At 39.0% G+C, this 23,038-nt stretch overlaps 1 protein-coding gene across 9 annotated transcripts in view; it reads left to right on the top strand.

Annotated features, from left to right (window-relative positions):
• The window catches only part of PEX5L (peroxisomal biogenesis factor 5 like), a 251,334-nt gene extending 230,397 nt beyond the window's left edge, over positions 1–20,937 (top strand). For 5 of the 9 annotated variants that reach the window (XM_047787084.1, XM_047787044.1, XM_047787093.1 and 2 more), the window contains 7 exons: positions 2,293–2,409; positions 5,237–5,380; positions 8,497–8,567; positions 9,917–10,114; positions 10,771–10,936; positions 11,323–11,480; positions 18,213–20,937. In XM_047787084.1, coding sequence (XP_047643040.1) covers positions 2,293–2,409; positions 5,237–5,380; positions 8,497–8,567; positions 9,917–10,114; positions 10,771–10,936; positions 11,323–11,480; positions 18,213–18,417 — 1,059 coding nt within the window. In that variant the 3' untranslated portion in view covers positions 18,418–20,937. The remainder of the gene's footprint in view (positions 1–2,292; positions 2,410–5,236; positions 5,381–8,496; positions 8,568–9,916; positions 10,115–10,770; positions 10,937–11,322; positions 11,481–18,212) is intronic. The other 4 variants (XM_047787053.1, XM_047787075.1, XM_047787066.1 and 1 more) reach the window with 1 other exon arrangement.
• Positions 20,938–23,038: the final 2,101 nt, after the last annotated feature.

Below are 23,038 nucleotides of genomic sequence, written 5' to 3'. Positions count from 1 at the left end.
TGCATTTACTGCTCTAATTTGAAAGTGCAGGAAAGGTGACTTTTGCAATCTAGGTGTACACATTATAAAAGCTTCCTCATTCTTTCATTCAAAAGACTCGTAATAGCTTTAGATTGTAAGGAATTTCAATAGGGGAACGTAACTGCCTCAGAAAGTACTGAAGCCGTTGGCATCTCACATCACCTATCAGGGGGCTTGGGAAAGTCAGTAAACATTATAAAATTCACTTGATAGATTTCTCTTTGTTTCTGTGCAGACAAGCTGAACCTACATCTGTGAAAGGCTATTCAAGAAAATGAATTTCCTTATATCTAAATGTACAGGTTTCATGGTATTTAATGAAGGAAAGATAACCTTTCATCTCATTGTTTTTTGGCCTTTTTAAAATTATAAAAGCAGTGCATACTTAGAGAAAATTTAGGAAGTGCAGAAAAAGTAAAAAGGCAAGAAAAACATTATTCATCATTGCTTTTTTCAAAGATGGATTATTCTTAAGGAGGATAGGGTATTTCCTTTTCATCTCTCACCTAGCTGTTGTATATCTGAAATCATTCTGTTTGCATAATTGGTGTTTTACTAGAAAGACTCACTGAAAAAGAAATTTTGAATTGTATTCCAAACCCTAACCTGGATAAGTGGGGGCCATTTCATGGGCTTCTAGTATCCAGACTTAGATTGTCAAATGCCCTCTGACCTAAGCCTTTGTTGAAGGGAGACCTCTACTGAAAGGACAGACCCATTTCTGGGATAGGAATGAGTATTCTGGACATAATAAAGAAAGAGGAAAAAGAGATACTATTTACTTAGTAGCCTGGATTAATCACATTGGGCTGGCCCTTTCCCCTGCATGTTTGTATTCAAAAGAAGTAAGTTTATAATTATCATTCAGAGCAACTTTGAAGAAGAGCTCCCACCACATAACTACCACCACCCAGGCATGAGGGTGGGATAGATGGTGAGCCTGGGAAGATTAAAAGGTGAATAACAACCTTAGTGAGATGTCAACAAGTCATAAGATTTAGAATCATAGAAATTGAGATTTGCAGAGAAATTGGATTTCAGTCCCAGACTGAGATGTTCACGGAATGCCCAAGCATATCTCTTACCAAATTGGCAGGTAACTTAGTTTCAGGCACTGAATATGGAAGGCTTTTGTGGTGCCAGAAAACAGGGACAAGTCTCCACCCTCTTGTCTGTCATACTGACTGCCATTGGCTACCAAGTTCTACCTGGTTCCTTGAAATCCAGTTTCTATTTTTCTGCCATGTGGGTATCAGAGTAGCACACCCTCTGTCATCCTCTTGGAGGTCAGGCCAACTTGCCAGAGAAATACCTAAAAGCTAAGCATCATCTCCCACTCACCTCAGAACCCACTACCCTCCTTCTCTTTTCCCACCCCAGAAAGTTCCCCTCCTAAGATACTTGCTCATTTCCCTCCCCCCAAGACACCTAACATACTCTCTTCAGGCTTAGTAAAATGGAAGCCAACCAGAGTTAGATTTTACTGAAAAATTCTGCTTTAGTAGAGGAACACACACCTCCCCTGAAGTAAAGAAGAGCAAATGGACTGGTTTCCCTTTTGGAAGACATAAAGGGAAGTTATAAAGAGAAAAATGAAAGTAATATTTAAAAAAAAAAAAAAAAACATCCTGCCATAGAAAAGAGTTTGAAGAGGACTCGGTTGAGTTCACATCCAAAGCTAGGGTCCTTCATTCCTTAACATGGAGGCCATGTTCACTGTAAGGTGATGAGTGTAGGCTTGGTAAGCCACTGTGGTTTAGATCCTGTGCCATCCTAGCTTTATGACCATAACCCTCTAGGCTCAGTTTTCTCCTATCACAGTGTTCGGCACAGAGTACTATCTACCAATGTTGCTCTCCCTTGTCCCTGGCTGGCTGCCTCCCCAAGGCTCTGCCCAGCCAGTCCCAAAGCAATTTATCCAATTCTTCATAGCCTAGGAGCAACTCTAGGAAAGAGTGCCCTTCCTAAAAATGTGTCCTTGGTACCCATGCTTGGAGCTGTTCAATGAGTTTTTAGCTGAATTTGGTTTATATGATCCTGGTTCCTCAGATGGTGAATATTTTCCTGCTGGAGAAAGTCACAGCTGATCCAATTTGACTCTTTAACCACGGAATGCCTTCCAAAAGCTCTTCAACCATGAATATTATTGGAGATGGCCAGTTCCTTCTTAGAACTCATTCTGATCTTTGAGGAAAACAGTTGTTCTGGAAATAAACCTAATGATATAGCATGTTCTTAAATCCATCTCTCTTCATTTTCCCTGTCTCCTAGTCAGATACAGAGTTTTGGGACAAGATGCAAGCAGAATGGGAAGAAATGGCCCGGAGGAACTGGATATCAGAGAACCAAGAAGCCCAGAACCAGGTTACAATCTCAGCTAGTGAGAAGGTAACCGTTTCTCTTCATACATATGCTGACCAGTTTTCTCAAATCTTTGGATCATATTCCTATAAATTAGTAGATAAGTTTAAAAAATTGTGAAAAAATTTTGAAAAAAAGAAAAATCCAAGAATTAAGCAGACAATTTAATGTCAGTCTGACCTAGAAGAAATTCTGGTAGATGAAAACAATATAATCATCCAATGTGTGAAAGCAGCAAAGCTGGAATGGATACCCTTATTTTTATCAATATTAAGACAGACCATTTGGCAGCCAACCAGAACTTGGATCCTGATGGCTGGCCAGTTACTAAACTAATACTGAGCGTAGGTTAGAATAAGAACTGGGCTAATCCCACAATATGCTTTGTCAGTTTGTCATGTGAGCTGTGTGGATGAGCTAACAGAAGTGATAGCAATGGGCAGGAGAGTGAGAGGGGACTTAGGGCTGTAGTTCACAGGTGGACTTTCTGCAGCTGGCAAAGAACTTAGTGGGAGTGATGCCCTTCACACAACCAGGTCAAGTCCCAAGGAGATTCCTCAGAAACATTCCCCCTGATAAGAGCTCCTGCAATTGTGTGAGTACAGTGAATAATCAGCCAGATTATCCATTTAGTCTCAGTTGCTCTAGGACTTATGCTTTTAAAAACACTTGAAAAAAGAAAACGCTTGAGAAATAAATTTAAATGACTTGAAAGAAAAAGATGTGGAATTTTCTTACACAGGGGATAGATGTATACGTATATGTTATAGTTTTCTCGTGGTAGAGGAATTCTCAGTCATACTCAGTTTTGGATAACTTCCATGATACTTAGTTCAACTCAACAAATATTTACAGAGTGTTTCTTCTGCTCTCAACAGCAGGGACTTTGATGAACAGTCTCTGATCTTCAGGGATTAGCAATCTATGTCATCATTAAAATGTCTTCCTCCATCCAGTATTTTCTGTCCCACAGTAGGCCAGGCAATCTCATAAAATCAGAACAACCATCTCATTAAAAATCACTATATTTTCCACAAAGAAACTGAGAGTAAGTGAGAAGAGAGAACATTGATGGGGAACAGCACTTTCTGGGCTATAATCTGTGCATCTGAGGGAGGGATGGCCGAGGGCCCTGAGCTCCTCACTCCCAGGGCCTCATCATCATTACATAAGCTTGGTCATATCCCTTGGATTTTGACGAAGGGTTTTGTCTTTCTAAGCACCTGTGGAGAATGAAGGTCTCTGTGGAGAATGAAGGTCTCCATGTGATGTGTTTAAAAATCTTAGACTAGACATCAACAGACTAGCTTAATTATATCTATAAACTGGAAGGATATTATGATAACCCACTACCAAGGTTGCAACAGATGATAGCTCTGCTATTTCTTTTTTTTTTTTTTTTGTCTTTTTGCCTTTTCTAGGGCCGCTTCTGGAGGCATGTAGAGGTTCCCAGGCTAGGGGTCTAATCAGAGGTGTAGCCGCCAGCCTACGCCAGAGCCACAGCAACTCGAGATCTGAGTCACGTCTGCAACCTACACCACAGCTCACAGCAACGCCGGATCCTTAACCCACTGAGTGAGGCCAGGGATCGAACCCACAACCTCATGGTTCCTAGTCAGATTCATTAACCACTGAGCCACGAGGGGAAGCTCTGCTATTTCTGATGTGAGTTTAAGTCAGGACAGACTCTCTCAAAAACAGTTCAACTACGTGTATATCAAGGGCCTCAAAATAGTTCATAGTCTTTAGCCAAAAAATCCTTCTAGAAGTCTATCTTGAGATAATAGTCATATGCAAAGTTTTGAGCATGAGGCTTTCACTGTAGCTTCATTTACGTTAACAAAAAAAAAAATTGAAAATAAATTCCATCAAAAGAGGGCTAATTTTTAGCATAATATAGTTTTAATAAGTAAAACTGGATTTTAAGCTACAAACCTACGTATGTAGTATGAGCATATTGGTTTAATTTATATTCTCATAAAAAAATACTAGAAGATTATTTGTACATTCTGATAAATTTTTGCAATAAAAGATCTATAACTTTAAAACATGCATTCTTTGTGGGGAGATATAGCCCTTCCAGTGGGGCAAAAACTGAACTGAGGAGTAAAAGGCGAAAAAAGTCTTAGATATTACAGTAATTTGTAGCCTTCCAAAGGGCCACTGTACGTAAACAGAAGTACAGTATGTGGTGTTAACATCTCAAGGGAATGAGTGGCAGCATTTAGCAAAAAGATGTCCCGGAAGTCAGTATTTTTTAAATCTTGGGAAGAAATGGCTAAAACAAAAAGAAAAAAAAAATCAGAACAACAAAGAGTTCTGATAGTGGAGTTCCTGTAGTGGCCCAGCAGAAATGAATCTGACTAGGAACCATGAGGTTGCAGGTTCAATCCCTGTCCTCGCTCGGTGGGTTAAGGATCTGGCATTGCTGTGAGCTGTGGTGTAGGTCACAGACACAGCTCAGATCTGGTGTTGCTGTGGCATAGGCTGGCAGCTGTATCTCCGATTAGACCCTTACCCTTGGATCCTCCATGTGCCATGGGTGCAGCCCTAAAAAGAAAAAAAAAGAGAGAAGAAGAAGAAACCAGAATACTAGCAATGATCATATTTAGGTTGGGACATTATGGGTAACTTTTAGTTTCTTTTTATATTATTTGATGATGAAATAATATGATCTAACATTTCCAGAATGAAAATGTTCTACAGTCATAATAAGAAAAAAACCATTGAAATTTAATTGAAATTAATTTAAATAAATAAAATTAATTAAATTCAAAATTCAAAATGAACTGATTGAATATAACCATGAAGAGAAAAATCCATAGATCTGTGTTGGCCCCTCTCTGTGTTGTAGGGATATTATTTTCACACTGAAAACCCCTTCAAGGACTGGCCTGGAGCATTTGAAGAAGGCTTGAAAAGGCTGAAAGAAGGGGACCTGCCAGTCACCATCCTCTTCATGGAGGCAGCAATTCTTCAGGACCCCGCAGATGCAGAGGTGTTGTTTCCCTTCATCCTGCCAGGCTCAGAAAGGGGCCTCCTGTGCAAACAAGGGGCAGTGGGTGGCACAGGACTCTGCTGGGTGGCGTTTTCCACCAAGTAAAGGTTCCCAAAGGAATTAACCTGGCTTGGTCTGATACGAATTTGAAATTTATCAAATAAGTATTTACTTTCTAATCAAATCTTCAGTGCCTGTGATGCTCAAAAAAGAAAGGGTGGGAACAAGAAATGAAAAACAATCACCACCAACCTGGAGGCTCAAAGAGTTGAAAGGACAGATGCATGATGAGTCTGAAAGACAAGTAAATACCTCAGTGCAATGTAATAAAAGCAATGTCAGAGTTTGCACAGGATGCTAGGAGAACAGAGAGCAAGGCATCTGACCCAGCCACCCGCCACAAGTGAATCCAAAGCTGAGTTTTGAAGGAAAGGATTAAAAACTGCAGGAGAGTCCAGCTGTCATTAAGGGGAATGGCTTGTGGGGCAGAAGGACATGAAACTTTGGGTCTGTGGGGAGAGAGGAAGAGACAATGGCAGAAGAGGAAGCAAGAAGAGATAGGCAAGAGTTTGAACTTCATTCTAAAAGCCTTGGGGAACCACCTAGGGGAGAGATAGACACAATCAGATTTGCATGTTAGAAAAGCCCCTTTCTCTGAGACAGGAAGGTGATTGGAGATGGAGGCTGGGAGACCACCAAAGAGGCTCCAACAGTTTTATCTTAGTTCACTAAGTTTCCCAGCCTACAAATACCTATAATAAGATACTGGCCAGGTATAAAGGCTTCTTTTTTAGTTTGTGGATAATTTTCAGGAAACATCATATAAGGGATATCCCCAGAGGAATTTGAAGAAATTTATATGCACTGCTGAGCAGGCAGTACAGAATAGTGGTTAAGCTTTTAGGCTCTGCTATCCTAACCATGTGGGTTCAAATCCCTGCGCTACCACTCGTTAGCCAGGAGCCATGTTATCTGAGACAAGCCATTTAAACCCTCTAAGCTTCAGTTTCCTTGCATATAAAATAGAAATCACAATTTTAACTATCTCATTGGGTGCTGTGAGGATTAAATTAGTACATGCAAATAAAATAGTTCAGTGCCTGGCGCATCAATATTTAACCTTCATTATTATTATCAGTTATACTTAGTTTGTATAGAAAGAACAAGTAAACTGATTACTAGTCAAAGCCCCTACTATCTTGTTAGTCAAAATGACTAAGAAATGATTGAATTGAGAGTTGGAATTCTGAAACAAAATGTTGGAATTTTTAAAAGATCTATCATTGTAGAAGAGAAAGTCATCTCATCAATAGGAAATGACAATCCCCCCCACCAACAAAATAATGTCATATTACATTTCTAAATGCTCTGTGTTTTCATATACATCATTGACACAACCACCTGAGAAGTGGAAAAAAAAAAGAGTATACATTATTATCCCAGATTCATAACTGAGAAAATGAGAACACTTGGTAATTAATGGATCTTAGTCAAGGACCCAGGGCTGTTAAATCAATGGAGACCCAGAGGCTAAGATAATGGATGCTCTGTGAACAGTGAAAATGACACCATACCCAAAGGAGAGGAAGATGCCCCCAGAGGAAGATAGTTTCATCAGTCGTTTCTTAAAAAGCATTCTAAGATGTATGGAAGATGAAATCAAAATAGATGCTGCTCCGTATATGTTTGAAAGATTAAAAAGAATCACTGATATCCATGGGGGAAAAAGAATCACTGATATCCATGGGGGGGGCAGGGAGGGATAATCAGTATTTTGAGTTTATATGTATGTGTAATAACCTATGAGGGGAAAAGCCAACACAATTTTTACAGCACTTTAAGATGACGCTATATATTTTTATATAGGTTTTTGTTTTGTTTTTTTGTCTTTTTGTCTTTTCTAGACCTGCACCTGCAACATATGGAGGTTCCCAGGTTAGGGGTCGAATCAGAGCTATAGCCGCTGGCCTACACCACAGCCACAGCAATGCAGGATCCAAGCCGAGTCTGGGACCTACACCACCACTCAGGACAACGCCAGATCCTTAACCCACTGAGCAAGGCCAGGGGTCAAACCCACAACCTCATGGTTCCTAGTCAGATTCACTAACCACTGAGCCACAATGGGAACTCCTATTTTTATATAGTTTCACTTTAAAATGTTCATGGCATCAATTATCAAAGGTGGGAAAGTTATGCAAACCTTTTGAAATCCCTAAGAGTCCGATACATCCCAGCAAATTTTAGGACAATGGTGTGTAGCAAGAGATTTTATTGATTCATATTGCTCTTATAATGGTATGAGAATTACTGTTCTTGTAAGTATATAACTAGAAATTTGTTACATTAAAATTTTTCATTCCAGATATGAAAAACATTCTCTGCTTGAAAATATTCTTCACATTATGACAATAGCAAAGGATTGGATACAACATACAGCCATAAGCCAATTGGTTGAGGGAATAATGGGATATTCATTAAACAAAATTTAAATTAAAAATTATAAGTAGGGGGTTTTATAAAAACATGAAAGTTCTGACAAGGTAATATAAGGTGTAAATGTACACTATAAAATTATGTATGCATCACATTGCACTGTATGTCTTTTATGCTTTTTAAAACGGATTATATTAAGTGGTGAACATGTTGTAGAGGGGTCTGTTTTGTTTTGTTTCCCCTAGTTCCTAAATTTCCTGTTATCACTTCTAAGAACTGCTTGACTCTTTCATTTATATCAACTAATTTCATTTTCTATGTCTCAAGAGTCTTTATTGTAAACTTTAGACTATTTAGCTACATTTCTGAGTTATTTTTCCACCTCGTTTCCTGATAAATGCAGTTTTTATACATTTATCTTTTGGTTTTAAGATATTAGTATCATGAAATCTCAAACTCAGAGGTTTCCATGGGCCACAGAGAGAATAAATACTGAGAGTTTGTAAATAATGACTCTTGGCCCGGATGTCACAGTTTGATTGAAGAAATGCATGTGATATTTTTCCCTCTTACAAGACTCTCACATCCAAGACAGGTTGCTCTGCACAGAGGAATCTGTCCCATGTAAACACCAACTAAATCTTCCTCCTGCGATGTTGACATTGGTTGTTTTTTTGTAGGCATGGCAGTTCCTTGGGATAACCCAGGCAGAGAATGAGAATGAACAAGCAGCTATTGTCGCCCTCCAGAGGTAGATGAAGCTAAGTGCAAAATCATGGGCTTAGTGGAAATTTATTAAGGGACTCTTGTTTCAGATTTGTCTTTTGACCCTTAAGTACATTGTGAAGCATTTGACCAGGATAAGTGCCGAGATGCCACATATAACTTAGCTCTAGAAAACAAGAACTTATGAAGAAATCATGTTCCTAAATTTTGCAGTATTTTACCATTTACAAATTGACCTTCATTGGCACAAAAGAATCTATGTCAAAAGCAGTCAAAAAATAGACTCACTGAACCAATAGTTCCTTTTTAACTGTCTAGCCTTCTACAGGCTCTGAAAGCTTTTTTTTCAGGAAAAATATACTCAAAATAATCTCAATGTAATGTTATCTTCATGCGTTTATGGAGAATCTCCTAAGATAGTTTCAGCATCCTGAGCCCCTGACTAAAGGTCTAGACTACTTTGGGTGGATGTAGCATCACATCTTACTGATTAGAGCACCTGTTTAAACCCTGGAAACTTTGTCATAAAACAGAAATTGACAGAACATTATAAAGCAACTATTTTTAAAAATCCTGGAAAAAAAGCCCTTACCAGATAGATTTTCACTTTTTTTTTCATTTTCTTTCCTACAAATAAATATTTATATATATTATAAAATCTCTTCCTAAAGGACTAGGGCTTGCTAATTAAAATCTTATCCAGGAACTCCCGGCGTCCACATTACCTGAGAGCTTGTCACACCTGCATAGCCTCAGCCCACCCTCCAAAGCCCACTGTATTAGAATCTTCATCTTACAGATCCCACAGTGATTCTTATGTACATCAGAGTTTGATAAGCCCTTGCAAGAGGCCAGTGGAATAGCAGGAAGGACAGCAACTACAGCCTGTGCCTTCCAAACCAACATCAGTAGTCTGGAAAAATGGAGAATGCCCCCTCCTTTTAGAAACACTCTGTGTTCTTTCATCTCTGAATGTCTAAATTCAGTTCAAGTCAGTTTTCTTTGTGGATAAGACACATTTAATAAATTGATAGTAGAGCAGCATTAAAATAATGCTATTCCCTACTTCTCATTAGATAAACTAACTACTAATAAATTACCTGCAGGGATTAGCATGTGTTCTATACTTTTTAACCATTTCCTTAAAATTACCAAACCTAGCTCTTATCAGGCTGAGTTTTAACTTTCTTAAAAATGTGCATAGGTCTCAATTTCATTTAGATAAGTATGGTATTTTCCAGAGCCTTAGCATTAACTTAAGCAATGCTTTTGTACCATTTAATTAATAAAAACTTCAAGTTTTCTAAAGAACTGTTTAGAACTGATTCTGGCTCCAAAAAATTTGACATTGGCTTTTATTTTGCCTTCTTTCAGGTGCTTAGAATTGCAGCCCAACAACTTAAAAGCTTTGATGGCCTTGGCTGTGAGTTACACTAACACTGGCCATCAGCAGGATGCCTGTGAAGCCTTAAAGAACTGGATTAAGCAAAATCCCAAGTATAAATACCTTGTGAAGAGCAAGAAGAGTTCTCCCGGCCTCACCCGGCGAATGTCTAAGTCTCCAGTTGATAGGTATCCTTCTCATTATATTATATCCCTGTACACAGTTAATCATCTTCAGGGCAATTAGCAAGCCTCAGGGCTCCACCACCACTCATTTCAGGATGGTTTGTAGGACAGCACTCTGCTGGAAGGGCAGCACTGATTACAAAGATTGATGCTGAGAACAGAGCTAAACTTTGAACACATGACCTATATTGTGGACGCTCATAGATGTTTATCTGAGTGCCATGTATCCAAGCCAAATGCTTTGGACATATAATTAACCTAAAATAAGTTATAGTAAATACCAATGTACCAAGTTTTGTAAGCCTAAGAATTAAGTATGGAGGAAAAGAAAAGTCCTTTATTCTGGGACTAAATTGTGCTGTTACATTCTTTCTCACTGAAGCCCTGGAAGCTTAGCCCTGGGCTTTTCCACATCAGCATCATAGGGTCAGTGGAACTCTCCTTGTGAAAACGTTACTTAGCAGTCTTAGCTGCGTACAACAAAATATTTCATGAAAATCAGCAGGTATTTTTAACATACAGTATTCCTACTCCTCTCATTAAGCTGTTTTAGGCAAGATTTTTCCAGTATAGAATGTTCTTCTGGAACAGAGAACATGACAGTAAATCACTTATGTTTAGACTATTTGGATTACAAAGCTAAGTTGTTTACCTTGTAGCTCTGTTCTGGAAGGAGTGAAGGAATTATATCTGGAAGCCGCCCACCAAAATGGAGATATGATCGACCCAGATCTCCAGACAGGCCTGGGGGTGCTGTTCCACCTAAGCGGAGAATTTAATAGAGCAATAGATGCATTTAATGCTGCCTTAACTGTTCGGCCAGAGGTAAGTGTATAGGAAGAAACCATAAGGTTTTCTGTTAAAAATAAATTTTCACAGACTATATGTTATGCATTTCAGCTATACTTTATTTTCCTGCATCCAGTGGTTTAAAGTAATGAGTACTAATGATATGCCACAGCAGCTGTTAATACTCAAGTACCTAAAATAGAAACATGAATTGCCTGACAACATCAAGTGGCAGTGCTCTTTGCCAAATGAAAGCCATTTCAGAGGGTTGTCCTAAAGATCTTTGAGTAATTCACCAGTCCTGGTCCTTGTCCATGAGTACTGGATACTTTTGAGCTGTCACCCGTCTTCTGCAGGAAATATGGGAATACTCTGTCACTCTGTCTGCATGTACGAGTTATTAGCTCTGATTTTGTCGTCAGGACTATTCATTATGGAACCGTCTCGGGGCAACCCTGGCAAACGGAGACCGCAGTGAGGAAGCTGTGGAAGCCTACACACGAGCACTGGAGATTCAGCCTGGCTTCATCCGGTCCAGATACAACCTAGGGATAAGCTGCATCAACCTGGGCGCCTACAGGTGAAGTATGGCAGCAGGCTGACAACTCCAGGCTCAGGGCTGGAGCTCAAGGGTCTGAAAGGTTGTTTTCCAGTAAAAATACCTCCTTTTGTAATCTCTTCCTCTTGTTTAAGGGTAAATTTCAGACCTTTGAATCCTGAGGTCTGTAGAAGCAAAAACAGTTTGCTTCCATCCTTCCCAGTCTTTGGCATCCATTTGGGCCTCTTGTGAAAGGTAGATTCCTAGACCCCTCCCCCAGAGATTTTGATTTGATTTGGAGTTAGGACAAGTTATCTGGCTTTTTAACACCTCGGGGACAAATCTCGGAGAAACATAAGCAGTCCAAGCCTTCATTTCCCAAGTAAGGAAAAAAAAAAAAAACATGGTGGGTAGGACAAGGGGACACAGCAAAATGACTCAAGTCTCCAGATCAGTTTTCTGGCAAAGTGCAATCAAGAGTTGAGGTTTCCCGGAGTTCCCGCGGTGGCGCAGTGGTTAACGAATCCGACTAAGGTCCCTGCCCTTGCTCAGTGGGTTAACAATCCGGCGTTGCCGTGAGCTGTGGTGTAGGTTGCAGACGAGGCTCGGATCCCGCGTTGCTGTGGCTCTGGCGTAGGCTGGTGGCTACAGCTCCGATTCAACCCCTAGCCTGGGAACCTCCAAATGCCGCGGGAGCGGCCCAAGAAATAGCAACAACAACAACAACAATAACAACAACAAAAACAACAACAAAAGACAAAAAAAAAAAGAATTGAGGTTTCCTAAACCTAATTTACCGGTAAAGTTAGTTTATTTTAAAAAGGAAAAAATTTAAACACTGGGTTGAGAGTCTGAAATGTCTTTCTCCTTCTCTCCTGACTCCTCATTATCATTCAGGTCTATATCCTCTGTTAGTTGCCCATCAACACAGACCATAAATGACCTTTATTTCTTTTACATAAGATAAGTTTGGGTGATTTTTTTCTTCTTTCTTTTCCTATATTTTTCTATTTTCTAAATGAGCAGGAGTTACTTTTATAACTAGAAATAACACGTTAATGCCAAACTCCACAAAAAATGTAAGTCCTTTCTCATTCTCAGAAACAGCCAGGCTTTTAGAATTCAGACAGGCTTGGGTTTAAATCACAGCTATGCCATTTATATGATTCTGGGCACATAATTTTGAGCCTCAATTTCTTCACTTGCATTAAAAAAGAGAGATAATAATATCTGTCCTGCAGGATTTTTATGCAGGTTAAATGTAATTGGCTAGCACAGAGCAGATGTTTGATACTTAGTAGGCATTATTATGAGTATTATCATTGCCATCATCATTATCACTATTACTAAATAAGGTGTGAGAGCTGTGTGACTGGCTTGCACTCTTTGACATCTGAAGAATTGCTGGTTCTGAACTGCATTAGAGCATTATGCCACTGGCAAATATTGAAGCTTTAGAAAATAGTTGCTGCATTTATACTAAAAGGATCTTAGAAAGAACATTAGTCACTTGGATTACACTCTATCCCCTAAGAGGATGTTACTCAGCTCAAACCAAGAATAGCTGAGTGACTCCTGAGCAACCGGTTTGTTTTATTTTGTGGACATTGTGAGATGACTCCCTGTAGAGGCCCTCTTAACATCAGCTGCACAAAGGGCCAGAGTCAAATCTGTGCAGCCTCTCTGCATCAGCCTGATGACGTCTGTTTCATATACTAACTTCATTCTTGGTTCTGTCTGATTTCCTTTGATTTCCCTACTCTGATTTAATCTTTACTCCCTTTATTCACTTAACTAGGTTTGTTGTGTATATGTATTTTATGACACTTTAGGTCCTTTTTTGGAACAAATAGAGATGTAAATAAATGCATATGTATGCATGTACACCTAGACATATTGAATTCAACTAAAGGAGGCCTTTTTAAAAAAAAAAATTGAGGTATAACTCATTTACAATGTTGTGTTAGTTTCTGGTATACAGCAAAGAAATTGACATATATTTCAGATTCCTGTCCTGTTAATCCCAAACTCCTAATTTACTCCTCCCCCCGACCTTTCCCCTTTGTTATCCATAAATTTGCCTTCTGTTTCTGTGAGTCTGTTTGTTTTGTAAATAAGTTCATTTGTTTCATTTTTTAGATTGCACCGGTAAGTGATATCATATTTGTCTTTGTCTGACCAACTTCATTTAGTATGATAATCTCTAGGTCCATCCATGTTGTTGCAAATGGCATTGTTTCATGTTTTTTTATGGCTGAGTAGTATTCCAGTGTGTGTGTGTGTGTGTGTGTGTGTGTGTGTGTATACCACATCTTTAATGATTCATCTGTTGATGGACATTTAGGTTGCTTCCATGCCTTGGCAATCATAAATAGTGCCACAGTGAAACTTAGGGTGCGTGTCTCTTTTCAAATTAGAGTTTTGGCTGGGTATATGCCCAGGAGTAGGATTGCTGGATCGTATGGTAACTCTGTTTTTAGTTTTTAAGAAACCTCCAAATTATTTTCCATGGTGGCTGCACTAATCTACATTCCCACCAACAGTTCCCTTTTTTCCATACCCTCTCCAGCATTTATTATTTGAAGACTTTTTGATGACCATTCTGATCTGTGTGATCTGATACCTCATGTAGTTTTAATTTGCATTTTTCTAACAATTAGCAATGTTGAGCACCTTTTCATATGCCTGTTAGCCATCGGTGTGCCTTCTTTGGAGAAATGTCTGTTTTAGTCTTCTGCCCTTTTTCGATTGGGTTGTTTGGGGTTTTTTATATTGAAGTGTATAAGCTATTTGTCTGTCATATCATTTGCAAATATTTCTCCCATTCTATAATTGTCTTCATTTTATTGATGGTTTCCTTTGTTGTGCAAAAGTTTGTAAGTTTGATTAGGCTCCATTTGATTTCTTTTACTTTTTTTCTTTTTTCTTTTTTCTTTTTTTTTTTTTTTTGGTCTTTTTGCGTTTTCTAGGGCTGCTCCTGCAGCATATGGAGGTTCCCAGGCTAGGGGTCTAATTGGATCTGTAGCTACTGGCCACAGCCACAGCCACTCGGGATCCAAGCCTCATCTGAGACCTACACCACAGCTCACCGGATCCTTAACCCACTGAGCAAGGCCAGGGATCGAACCCGCAACCTCATGGTTCCTAGTCGGATTTGTTAAGCACTGTGCCATGACAGGAACTCCTGATTTCTTTTACTTTTATTTCTTTTGCTTTGGGAGACTGAACTAAGAAAAACTGGTATAATTTATGTCAGAGAAAGTCTGGCCTGTATTCTCTTATAGTAATTTTATGGTGTCATGTCTTATATTTCAGTCTTTAAGCCATTTTGAGTTTATTTTTTGTGTATGGTGTGAGGGAGTGTTATAACTTTATTGATTAAAATGCCAACAGCTGCCTTTCTAAAGCTTCCAGATGAGTTTTAATTGTAACATCTTACTGTAGAAAAAATACTTGAGGAGCCAATAAAATACTTTCTTGACATTCACAGATGTAAGACTCAGTATGGGTCACAATTTGTAGGAGTAAAAGTCCATAAGAGATAGAAATGGACTAACTTTGTTGCAATGTGAATTTGCAATCTCAAGCAGAAAGTCTCCTGTACAAGAGCAAGTCAATTTTAAGGTTGTCAGATAAAATGCAGACTGCTCAGCAAACATGTTTTTAAGATAAGTATTTCCCAAATAATGCATGAGACGTACTTTTACTGAAAATTACTCATTGATTACGTGAAATTCAAATTTAACTATGCATCCTGTATTCTCATTTGCTAAATTTGTCCATTTTGATCAATTAGACACTTTGGAGTAGCAAAGTGTTTTGGCAAGACTTTGTAGGTCTCTTATTGTCACGTTGGATATGGGAAATCTTGTGAAGTGATAAACAGTTTCTCCTGAGAAAAAAAGACCACAAAGTGAAACATAAATCTGAAATGCATTCTGAAAGTAAGTTTAATTTGAGATATAAGTGGATACCTAGGAAAAACAACCCCTAATAGAGATGTGGCCCAGAAGAAAGCCAGGAGCTGGTCCAGTGCTTCCGTTTCCACCAGTCTTGGAACTTGTCCCTCAAGAAGTGCAAGTGTCTGTGAATGTAGCTATAACATGCTCTGTTTGTCATCTCACCTGTTCTATAAAGAGTCAAAGACAAGCCTCCCCCCATACTGCACACAGCTGAAATAAGGAGAGGAAATTGTTGTCATGAAACTTGGATGGAGCTTAAAATGCTGCCCTTTTGTCAGTAGGAGTTTCACAGCAGAACTTAGAGCAAAGAATCTTAACCTTTTCAAAAGTGAGAACCCTTTTTAATGAAAACATAAATCCCCATCCCTGTTGATAATATACTATTAATATAAAGAGGGAAAGCTACTAAAAATGAAGACTACTTTTAAATGTATGTGCTTTTTATTAATCATGACATTGAAAACAATTTAAGCTTATTCATTCATATATGTTAGACATTTGAAAACTATTCACATGTGTACATGTACAGTCTTCTGAGTCCCCCAAAAGGACTCTGAGTTCCAAAGTTGGGGAACAGGTTTAGACTATCTTCCTGGGGAAAACCTTGAGTTGCTTGACAGGCTAACAAATAGACTAGTCTGTTATTCTCCACAGTGCTCAGAGACCACTGCCACCCACCAGGGTGGGAGCAGCCTTGCAGGAGGGAATCCCAGCATCTTCCTTCCCCCGCAAGAGTCCTTACAGGCCTAGGATGATGAGAGGAAATTGAGTCATTGTCATTCAAGCTGCCACCCTATGCCTAGGAAGCCGGAAAGGGCCTCCAAAACTAGTCACTTTAAGCATCTGTTTTAAGTCCCCCTCACCAGAAGAAGGGGTAATGAGAACCCCCACTCCCTCCCAGGACCCAGGTTGCTGCATACAGCACAACCGTTTCCCAACTGCCCTTTGCTTCTGGGCAGATCTAACAATATAGGTGATCAAATACCTGGATCATGTGCATTGGAATCAGAAATCCAGCCTTGCTTTCCATAAGGTTTCCCACCAGATGCGTAACAGTGACTATCTTATAGGATTAAATGAGGTCAAATGTGAAAAGCTTTCAAGAAGAGTTAAGAAGATACAAATTGAAAGAGGCATCATTCTTGGCCAAGACTAGTTTGTCAGATACACAACACAGGCTCCAGGTGACAGGACTGCTGAAGAGGGCAATCCTAGCAAGTACCTTGGGCACACCAGCAGCCCAGCACAGTCATGGGCCAGAGGAGCCAGGCCTTGAGACAGCATGTGACTCAGAATGTCACAGACTTTATGTTCTCAGGACCCTTTTACACTTTTAACAATTATAGAGAACCTCAAGGGGCTTTTGTTTATGCAGGTGATACCTATCAATATTTACCATATTAGAAATTAAACTGAGAACAGTTTAAAAGATTCATTTAAAAATAATAACAAAAATGGAGTTCAGCGTGTTAAGACCCCGACACAGCATCCATGAGAATGCGGGTTTGATCCCTGGCCTCACTCAGGGGGTTAAGGATCCAGCATTTCTGTGGCTGTGGCATAGGCCGGCAGTTACTGCTCATTTTCAGTCCCTAGCCTGGGAACTTCCATATGCCTCAGGTGCAGCTGTAAAAAGAAAATAATAATTACATGTTGACATAAATTGTATATTTTACGGAAAATAATTATTCTCCAAAACAAACTGTTTAGTCAGAAGGGTGGCAATTTTTTTTCATTTTTGCAAATTTCTTTACTATCTTGCTTCTGCATTCAATCTATTTGGAGTATCACACATTATATAGTCGCTGGAAAATTCCATTGTATATTCATGAGAAAATGAGAATGAAAAGGTAAAATAACATCTCAGTATTACTATAAAAATAATTTTGGGAGTTCCCGTCGTGGTGCAGTGGTTAACGAATCCGACTAGGAACCATGAGGTTGCGGGTTCGGTCCCTGCCCTTGCTCAGTGGGTTAACGATCCGGCGTTGCGTTGCTGTGAGCTGTGGCGTAGGTCGTAGACGCGGCTCGGATCCTGCGTTGCTGTGGCTCTGGCGTAGGCCGGTGGCTACAGCTCCGATTTGACCCCTAGCCTGGGAACCTCCATGTGCCGCGGGAGCGGCCCAAGAAATAGCAAAAAGACAAAAAAAATAATAATAATTTTGACCTCACTGATCCCCAGTGTTCCCCAGACCACACATGGAAAATATCAATCAAATGTAATAGGAGCTTTCACATAAATTGATTCATCTGCACCTCACAGCAAGGTTTTAAAATGACTTATGTTTTCCCAACAATATAGTTGGAGAAACTGAGGCTTTGGAGAAGATAAGAGATTCGCCTAAGGCTAAATACTGGGATTCAAGCCCAGGTGCTTGGATAACAAACCCAACTCAACCCTGGCTGCCTCCTGTATTCTATCACTAAGGAGAAAAGTTAAACTATTTTGTTGCTGAGATGATGCACCCTCTGGTTATATTACATCTGCAAATGTATCAAGTCTTCCAATCACTCCTGGAGTAGGGGAAGATCAAACACATTAATGAGTTAGTGATGGTTTTGCCATTACTCTTCCTGTCCAATATGACATAAACAAAAATAAAATTGGCTTTCCTATCTTCTTTCCGATTTCACTGTACTTAACAATGACTTTTCACAAATGGATAATGAGAGAATCAAAAAGTTGTTCATTCGATGTTCTAAAACACCAGAGGAGTGCTTTATGATTTTAGACTAAGATAATTTTTATTTTTAAGTTAGCTAACCCTGAAATCTGTTGCATTTTTAAGTGTCTGTTTTTCTACCCCCTTAGAGAGGCGGTCAGCAATTTTCTCACAGCCCTCAGTTTGCAAAGAAAGAGCAGGAATCAACAACAAGTTCCTCATCCTGCAATCTCTGGGAATATCTGGGCTGCCCTCAGAATCGCCCTTTCTCTGATGGACCAACCGGAACTCTTCCAGGCAGCTAATCTTGGTGACCTGGATGTCCTCCTAAGAGCTTTCAACTTGGATCCTTGAAGGAAAAGAAAAGATTAAAAAATAATAATCCCTCATCTGTATAATTGTACTGAGAAATGCAAAACTATTTCATTATGAATTCCAAAAAGGATAAAACGGATGTTCAAAAGGCCATGGTGATATAACCCAAGGGAATTCCTACAGACAATGCCCAGTCTCTGTTCAGATCCAAAAGCACAAAATGTTGTATTTAGAGTCAAGGTCGGGCTCGAAAGAATTGAGAGACACAAGACAAACCAAGATAAAGTACCTGTGTGTGAACGCTCTTCCCAGGCTGCAAGCATATTGCAAGTCTGTTCTTTGGGGGTTTTGTCCCCACTAATGACATATCTAAGGAATTTGTTTATGGGACACCTGGAGAAAGCACTGCCTCAGATCAGGGAATTCTGACCATTTCTGAACTGTCCCCTGAAATTCCTTCTTTTACCAGATTGAACATAATGTGGGCCAAGGTGCATGCACATATATTAACTCCTGACTGAAGAGAAGCATTGCTTAAACCTGTTCCAATTTTAACTTTTACTGTAGCCTTTGATTCCAGAGAGGGAGCTTTGCTGGCAAAAGCAGTTTTTGCACTAGGAATTTTTGCTGTTCCCAATCAAAACTTTTCTGGGACTGTATATATATGCACTTTAATATCTTATTTATGCCTTGCTGGAGTTTTGTTTTGTTGCTCCAATTTTTAACTTGGGGGTGAAAGATTTGAGAACTCTGCTTTGTTAGATCAACGGACCAAATAAAAACTCCTGAAAATAGTTTTTCATAGTGTAGGGTTTTGAAGGAGTGTTTTTCTTAAAGCAGATATGGTATAGGGTGCAAATATGTCAAACACAGATCTTCTTATTCACATGCTTTTCTGGGACTCTATGAACATAAACAAGAGATAAGTTCGCATCTCTTCACAAATTCTCTGCAGGGAGAAAGTTTGATGATATTGTGACTTGTACTGAGTTAACATTAGCTTGTTTAAATATCATATTTTCCCTTGCTTTCTTAACTGCCCTGCATATCAACATTCCTTTTAAACTCTTAATATTTTAAATAGTATTTCTTAAGAATGATAAATAACATCTTCTAAAGATTATGTGTTTTCTTAGTTCCATCATCATCTGCACTGCTCACCCTTTTGCATTCTAAGTGATAGAATATCAATATTTTCTGGCTAATGTCAGTGGTTTAATATGAAAGATGCATGCCTGCCTCTCACTTTGAACATTTTCAAGTATCAGGAATTTTCTGCTGGCAGTGGTATCTTATTGAATCGGTTACATTCCACTCAGTTCTTCAGTGTTTTGTGCCTGTTGGGAGTTTGGTGATTATTTGGAAAGACATCATTTTTTAAAGAATTAGACAAATTGTTTGCAAGATGCTATCCCAAATATAATTTCCCTGATGTCCAGTTCCAGTAATTTGTCCTGCTAAGTTGTCCTGTTCTTCATTGTGTCTCCTTCCTCCCTCCACAATCTTCCCCAAAGCACTTTGATCCCAACTTTTTCTTCATGTAGTTTAGTCAGTAAGGGCTGGTTACACTCATGATTATAGGTACCATGCAAAACAGCATTTGGGTCAAGAGTTTAATTGACTGGGGAGTTGGCTTCTACTGGGGAGGGGAGAGGAAATGTACACACATGCTGAGACAGGTGGAAATCCTCTAGATACAGGTAGAAATCCACTCTTCTGTATGTTGGAAGTCTCCAGGGTAGGAAGGGGCGCCAAGAACATATGAAATCACAAGTCCTTGAGGCTTCCATACATCATAACCTATTGTAGTTTAAAAAGACAAAGAGATGAGGGCACTGTGGTGGTACCAGGCTTTTATCTTCATGTCAGAGTGCACTTTGGGCCAGGTGATGCCTCCAGCTGGCCAGCAGAAGCAGGAGCATTAAGGCATTCACTGTTGGGCAGGAGTCACAACCCATTCATGGCCTGCCTGCTGCTTCCCTGCAGTCTGAGAAGCAAAGTAAGGCTCAACAGTACTTTCTAAAGAATAAGTGGTATTCATTACCAGTTTAGAATCCTGAAGCCTCCAAACCATGGGGCAGCCTCCAAACCATGACAGCTGCCTGCTTGAGTATCCCTGACAGAATAGCATCCATTCTCTGTGTTTTCTTCCTCCCAGTCCCTGTGCAGTTCCTGGCTGGCCAGCTGACAGCATAACCCATCACAAGCCAACATTACAGGTGTTCTGTTTATGATGTCATTCTGGACTCTGAATAGCCACTGAATTTGTAATAGGCTTCTTTCTTAGCCTTGCTGCCCTGCCTACATGAGATCAGTAACAAATTTAAAGCCCGACAGTAGGGTAAATGCAGGATATTTTGATTTAATTTGGTGATTGCTAAGTGGTGGCAGATTTTACAGCCCAATTTTTATTTTGCTTTTGGAATACAAAGTAACTTCAAACTTCAAAGTGTTGTGTTAGAGAGTAGACAATGTTCCATTCCCATCATAATTTGGAAACTTGCTGGTCATTCAGTACAATTTTCTCTAATACAACTGTCCATCAGAACCAAGATTTTCATAGGCTGTTACATGTCAAGAAGTTCAGAATTATTGCCCAAGAAAATTTTCAATAATACTTAACAAAATTAAGTAAAAAAGGTTACTAAAAATTGAGTGAAAGTTTATAAAAGTCAGAGCACCACTGAAAATTAAGTAGCAAGATTTTAGAATGTATACATCTTTAAGCATGGCTTAATTTTTAAATTTTTATTGAAGTATAGTTGATTTATAATATTGCATTAGTTTCTTCTGTAAGCAAAGTGACTCAATTATACATATATATATTATTTTTCATATTCTCTTCCATTACGGTTTATCATAGGATAGTAAATATAGTTCCCTGTGCTTTACAGTAGGTTCTTATTGTTTGTCCATCCTGTATATAATAGTTTGCATCTGCTAATCCCAAACTCAATCCTTCTCTCTCCGGCATACCCCATGCTGGCAACTGCAAGTCTGTTTTTGTTTTGTAGATATGCTGATTTGTATCTTATCTTAAATTGCACATGTATTTGTCTTTCTCTGTCAGACTTTATTTAGTATGATAATCTCTAGGTCCACCCATGTTGCTGCAAATGGCATTGTTTCATGCTTTTTATGGCTGTGTAGTATTCCATTATATATATGTATCTTCTTTATACATTCATCTGTTGTAGACATTTATTTATATGCCATGGCTAATTGTAAGTAGTCTTGCTGTGAAAATAGGGGTGCCTGTATCTTTTCAACTTAAGTTTTTTCTCAGTATATGCCCAGGAATGGATTGCTGGATCAAATGGTAGTTCTATTTTTAGTTTTTTTGAGGAACTTCTATACAGTTTTCCAAGGTGGCTGTACCAATTTACATTCCTGCCAACAGTGTAAGAGGGTTCCCTTTTCTCCAGACCCTCTCCAGCATTTATTACGTGCAGATTTTGATGATGGACATTCTGACCAGTGTGAAGTGATACCTCATTATAGTTTTGATTTGTATTTCTCTAATAATTAGCAATGATAAGCATCTTTTCATGTGCTTACTGGCTTATCTGCATATCTCTGTTGGAAAAATGTCTGTTTCAGTCTTCTACCCATTTTTCAATGGAGTTTTTAATTTGTTTTTGTCATTGAGTTGTATGAGGTCTTTGTATATTTTAAAAATTAAACCCTTGTCAGTCACATCATTTGCAAATATTTTCTCCCAGTCTGCAAGGGGCCTTTTCATTTTGTTGATGGTTTCCTTTGCTGCTGTGAAAAAGCTTATAAGTCTGATTAGGTCTCATTTGTTTATTTTTGCTTTTATTTCTATTGCCTTGAGACACTTACCTTAAGAAAATATTGGAGTGATTTATGTCAGAGAATGTTAATGGCTATGTTTTCTTCCAGGAATTTTATAGTGTCATGTCTTATATTTAAGTCTTTAAGCCATTTGGAGTTTATTTTTGCATATGGTGTTAGGGAGTGTTGTAACTTCATGGATTTACACACAGCTTTAAGTATAACACATTTTTTAAGGCAGAACTGTTTTTGGCATCTTAGCCTCCTGGTGTGAAATGTCTTTTAAATTACCCTTTCCATTTGAAAGGGTAGGGTGTCTTTGGTTACTTTCTGGGACATTCTGGGAAGGCTTTGAGTATCTTTTTTTTCCCTGTATTACTGAGTAAAAGCCTAAGATATCTGACAGGATGGTACTATTTTCTTAGAATTACCAATTTCATAAATGTTGACTTTTGAGGACCAATTTCACTAGTATATGGGATGAAAATGCAGAGGCAGTCAGTGATTAATGCTGAATTTCACAGCATGTTTTAACTATATCTAGTGGGCTACTTCTATGTGCTTCTGTACCTTCACAGTGAGGTGGAGGTGGAGAGATGGGGCAAAGGAGAAGTAAGGCATCCACGTACTGGGTCAATCATGTCGGGTCATCATTCCCTCTGCTTTCTCCCAAGCTCACTCTTCATAATTCCTTGAAAAAAGGGCAGATCTTGTCCACCAGGAGACTTTAATAGAAAACTATGAGCTGTGCTTTCTGTGTCAATCTGCGTTTCAACTAGAATGGCATGTTCATCACATTTAACTGGGTTGGAATGGCCAGGACCCACTCATTTTCAGAGTTTAATGCCATTTTCTTCATTCTCTT

Source organism: Phacochoerus africanus, chromosome 1 (genome assembly GCF_016906955.1).
Source record: "Phacochoerus africanus isolate WHEZ1 chromosome 1, ROS_Pafr_v1, whole genome shotgun sequence".
NCBI lineage: Eukaryota > Metazoa > Chordata > Mammalia > Artiodactyla > Suidae > Phacochoerus > Phacochoerus africanus.
Note: the sequence above shows the minus strand (reverse complement) of the source record. Positions and strands in the feature narration are given on the sequence as shown.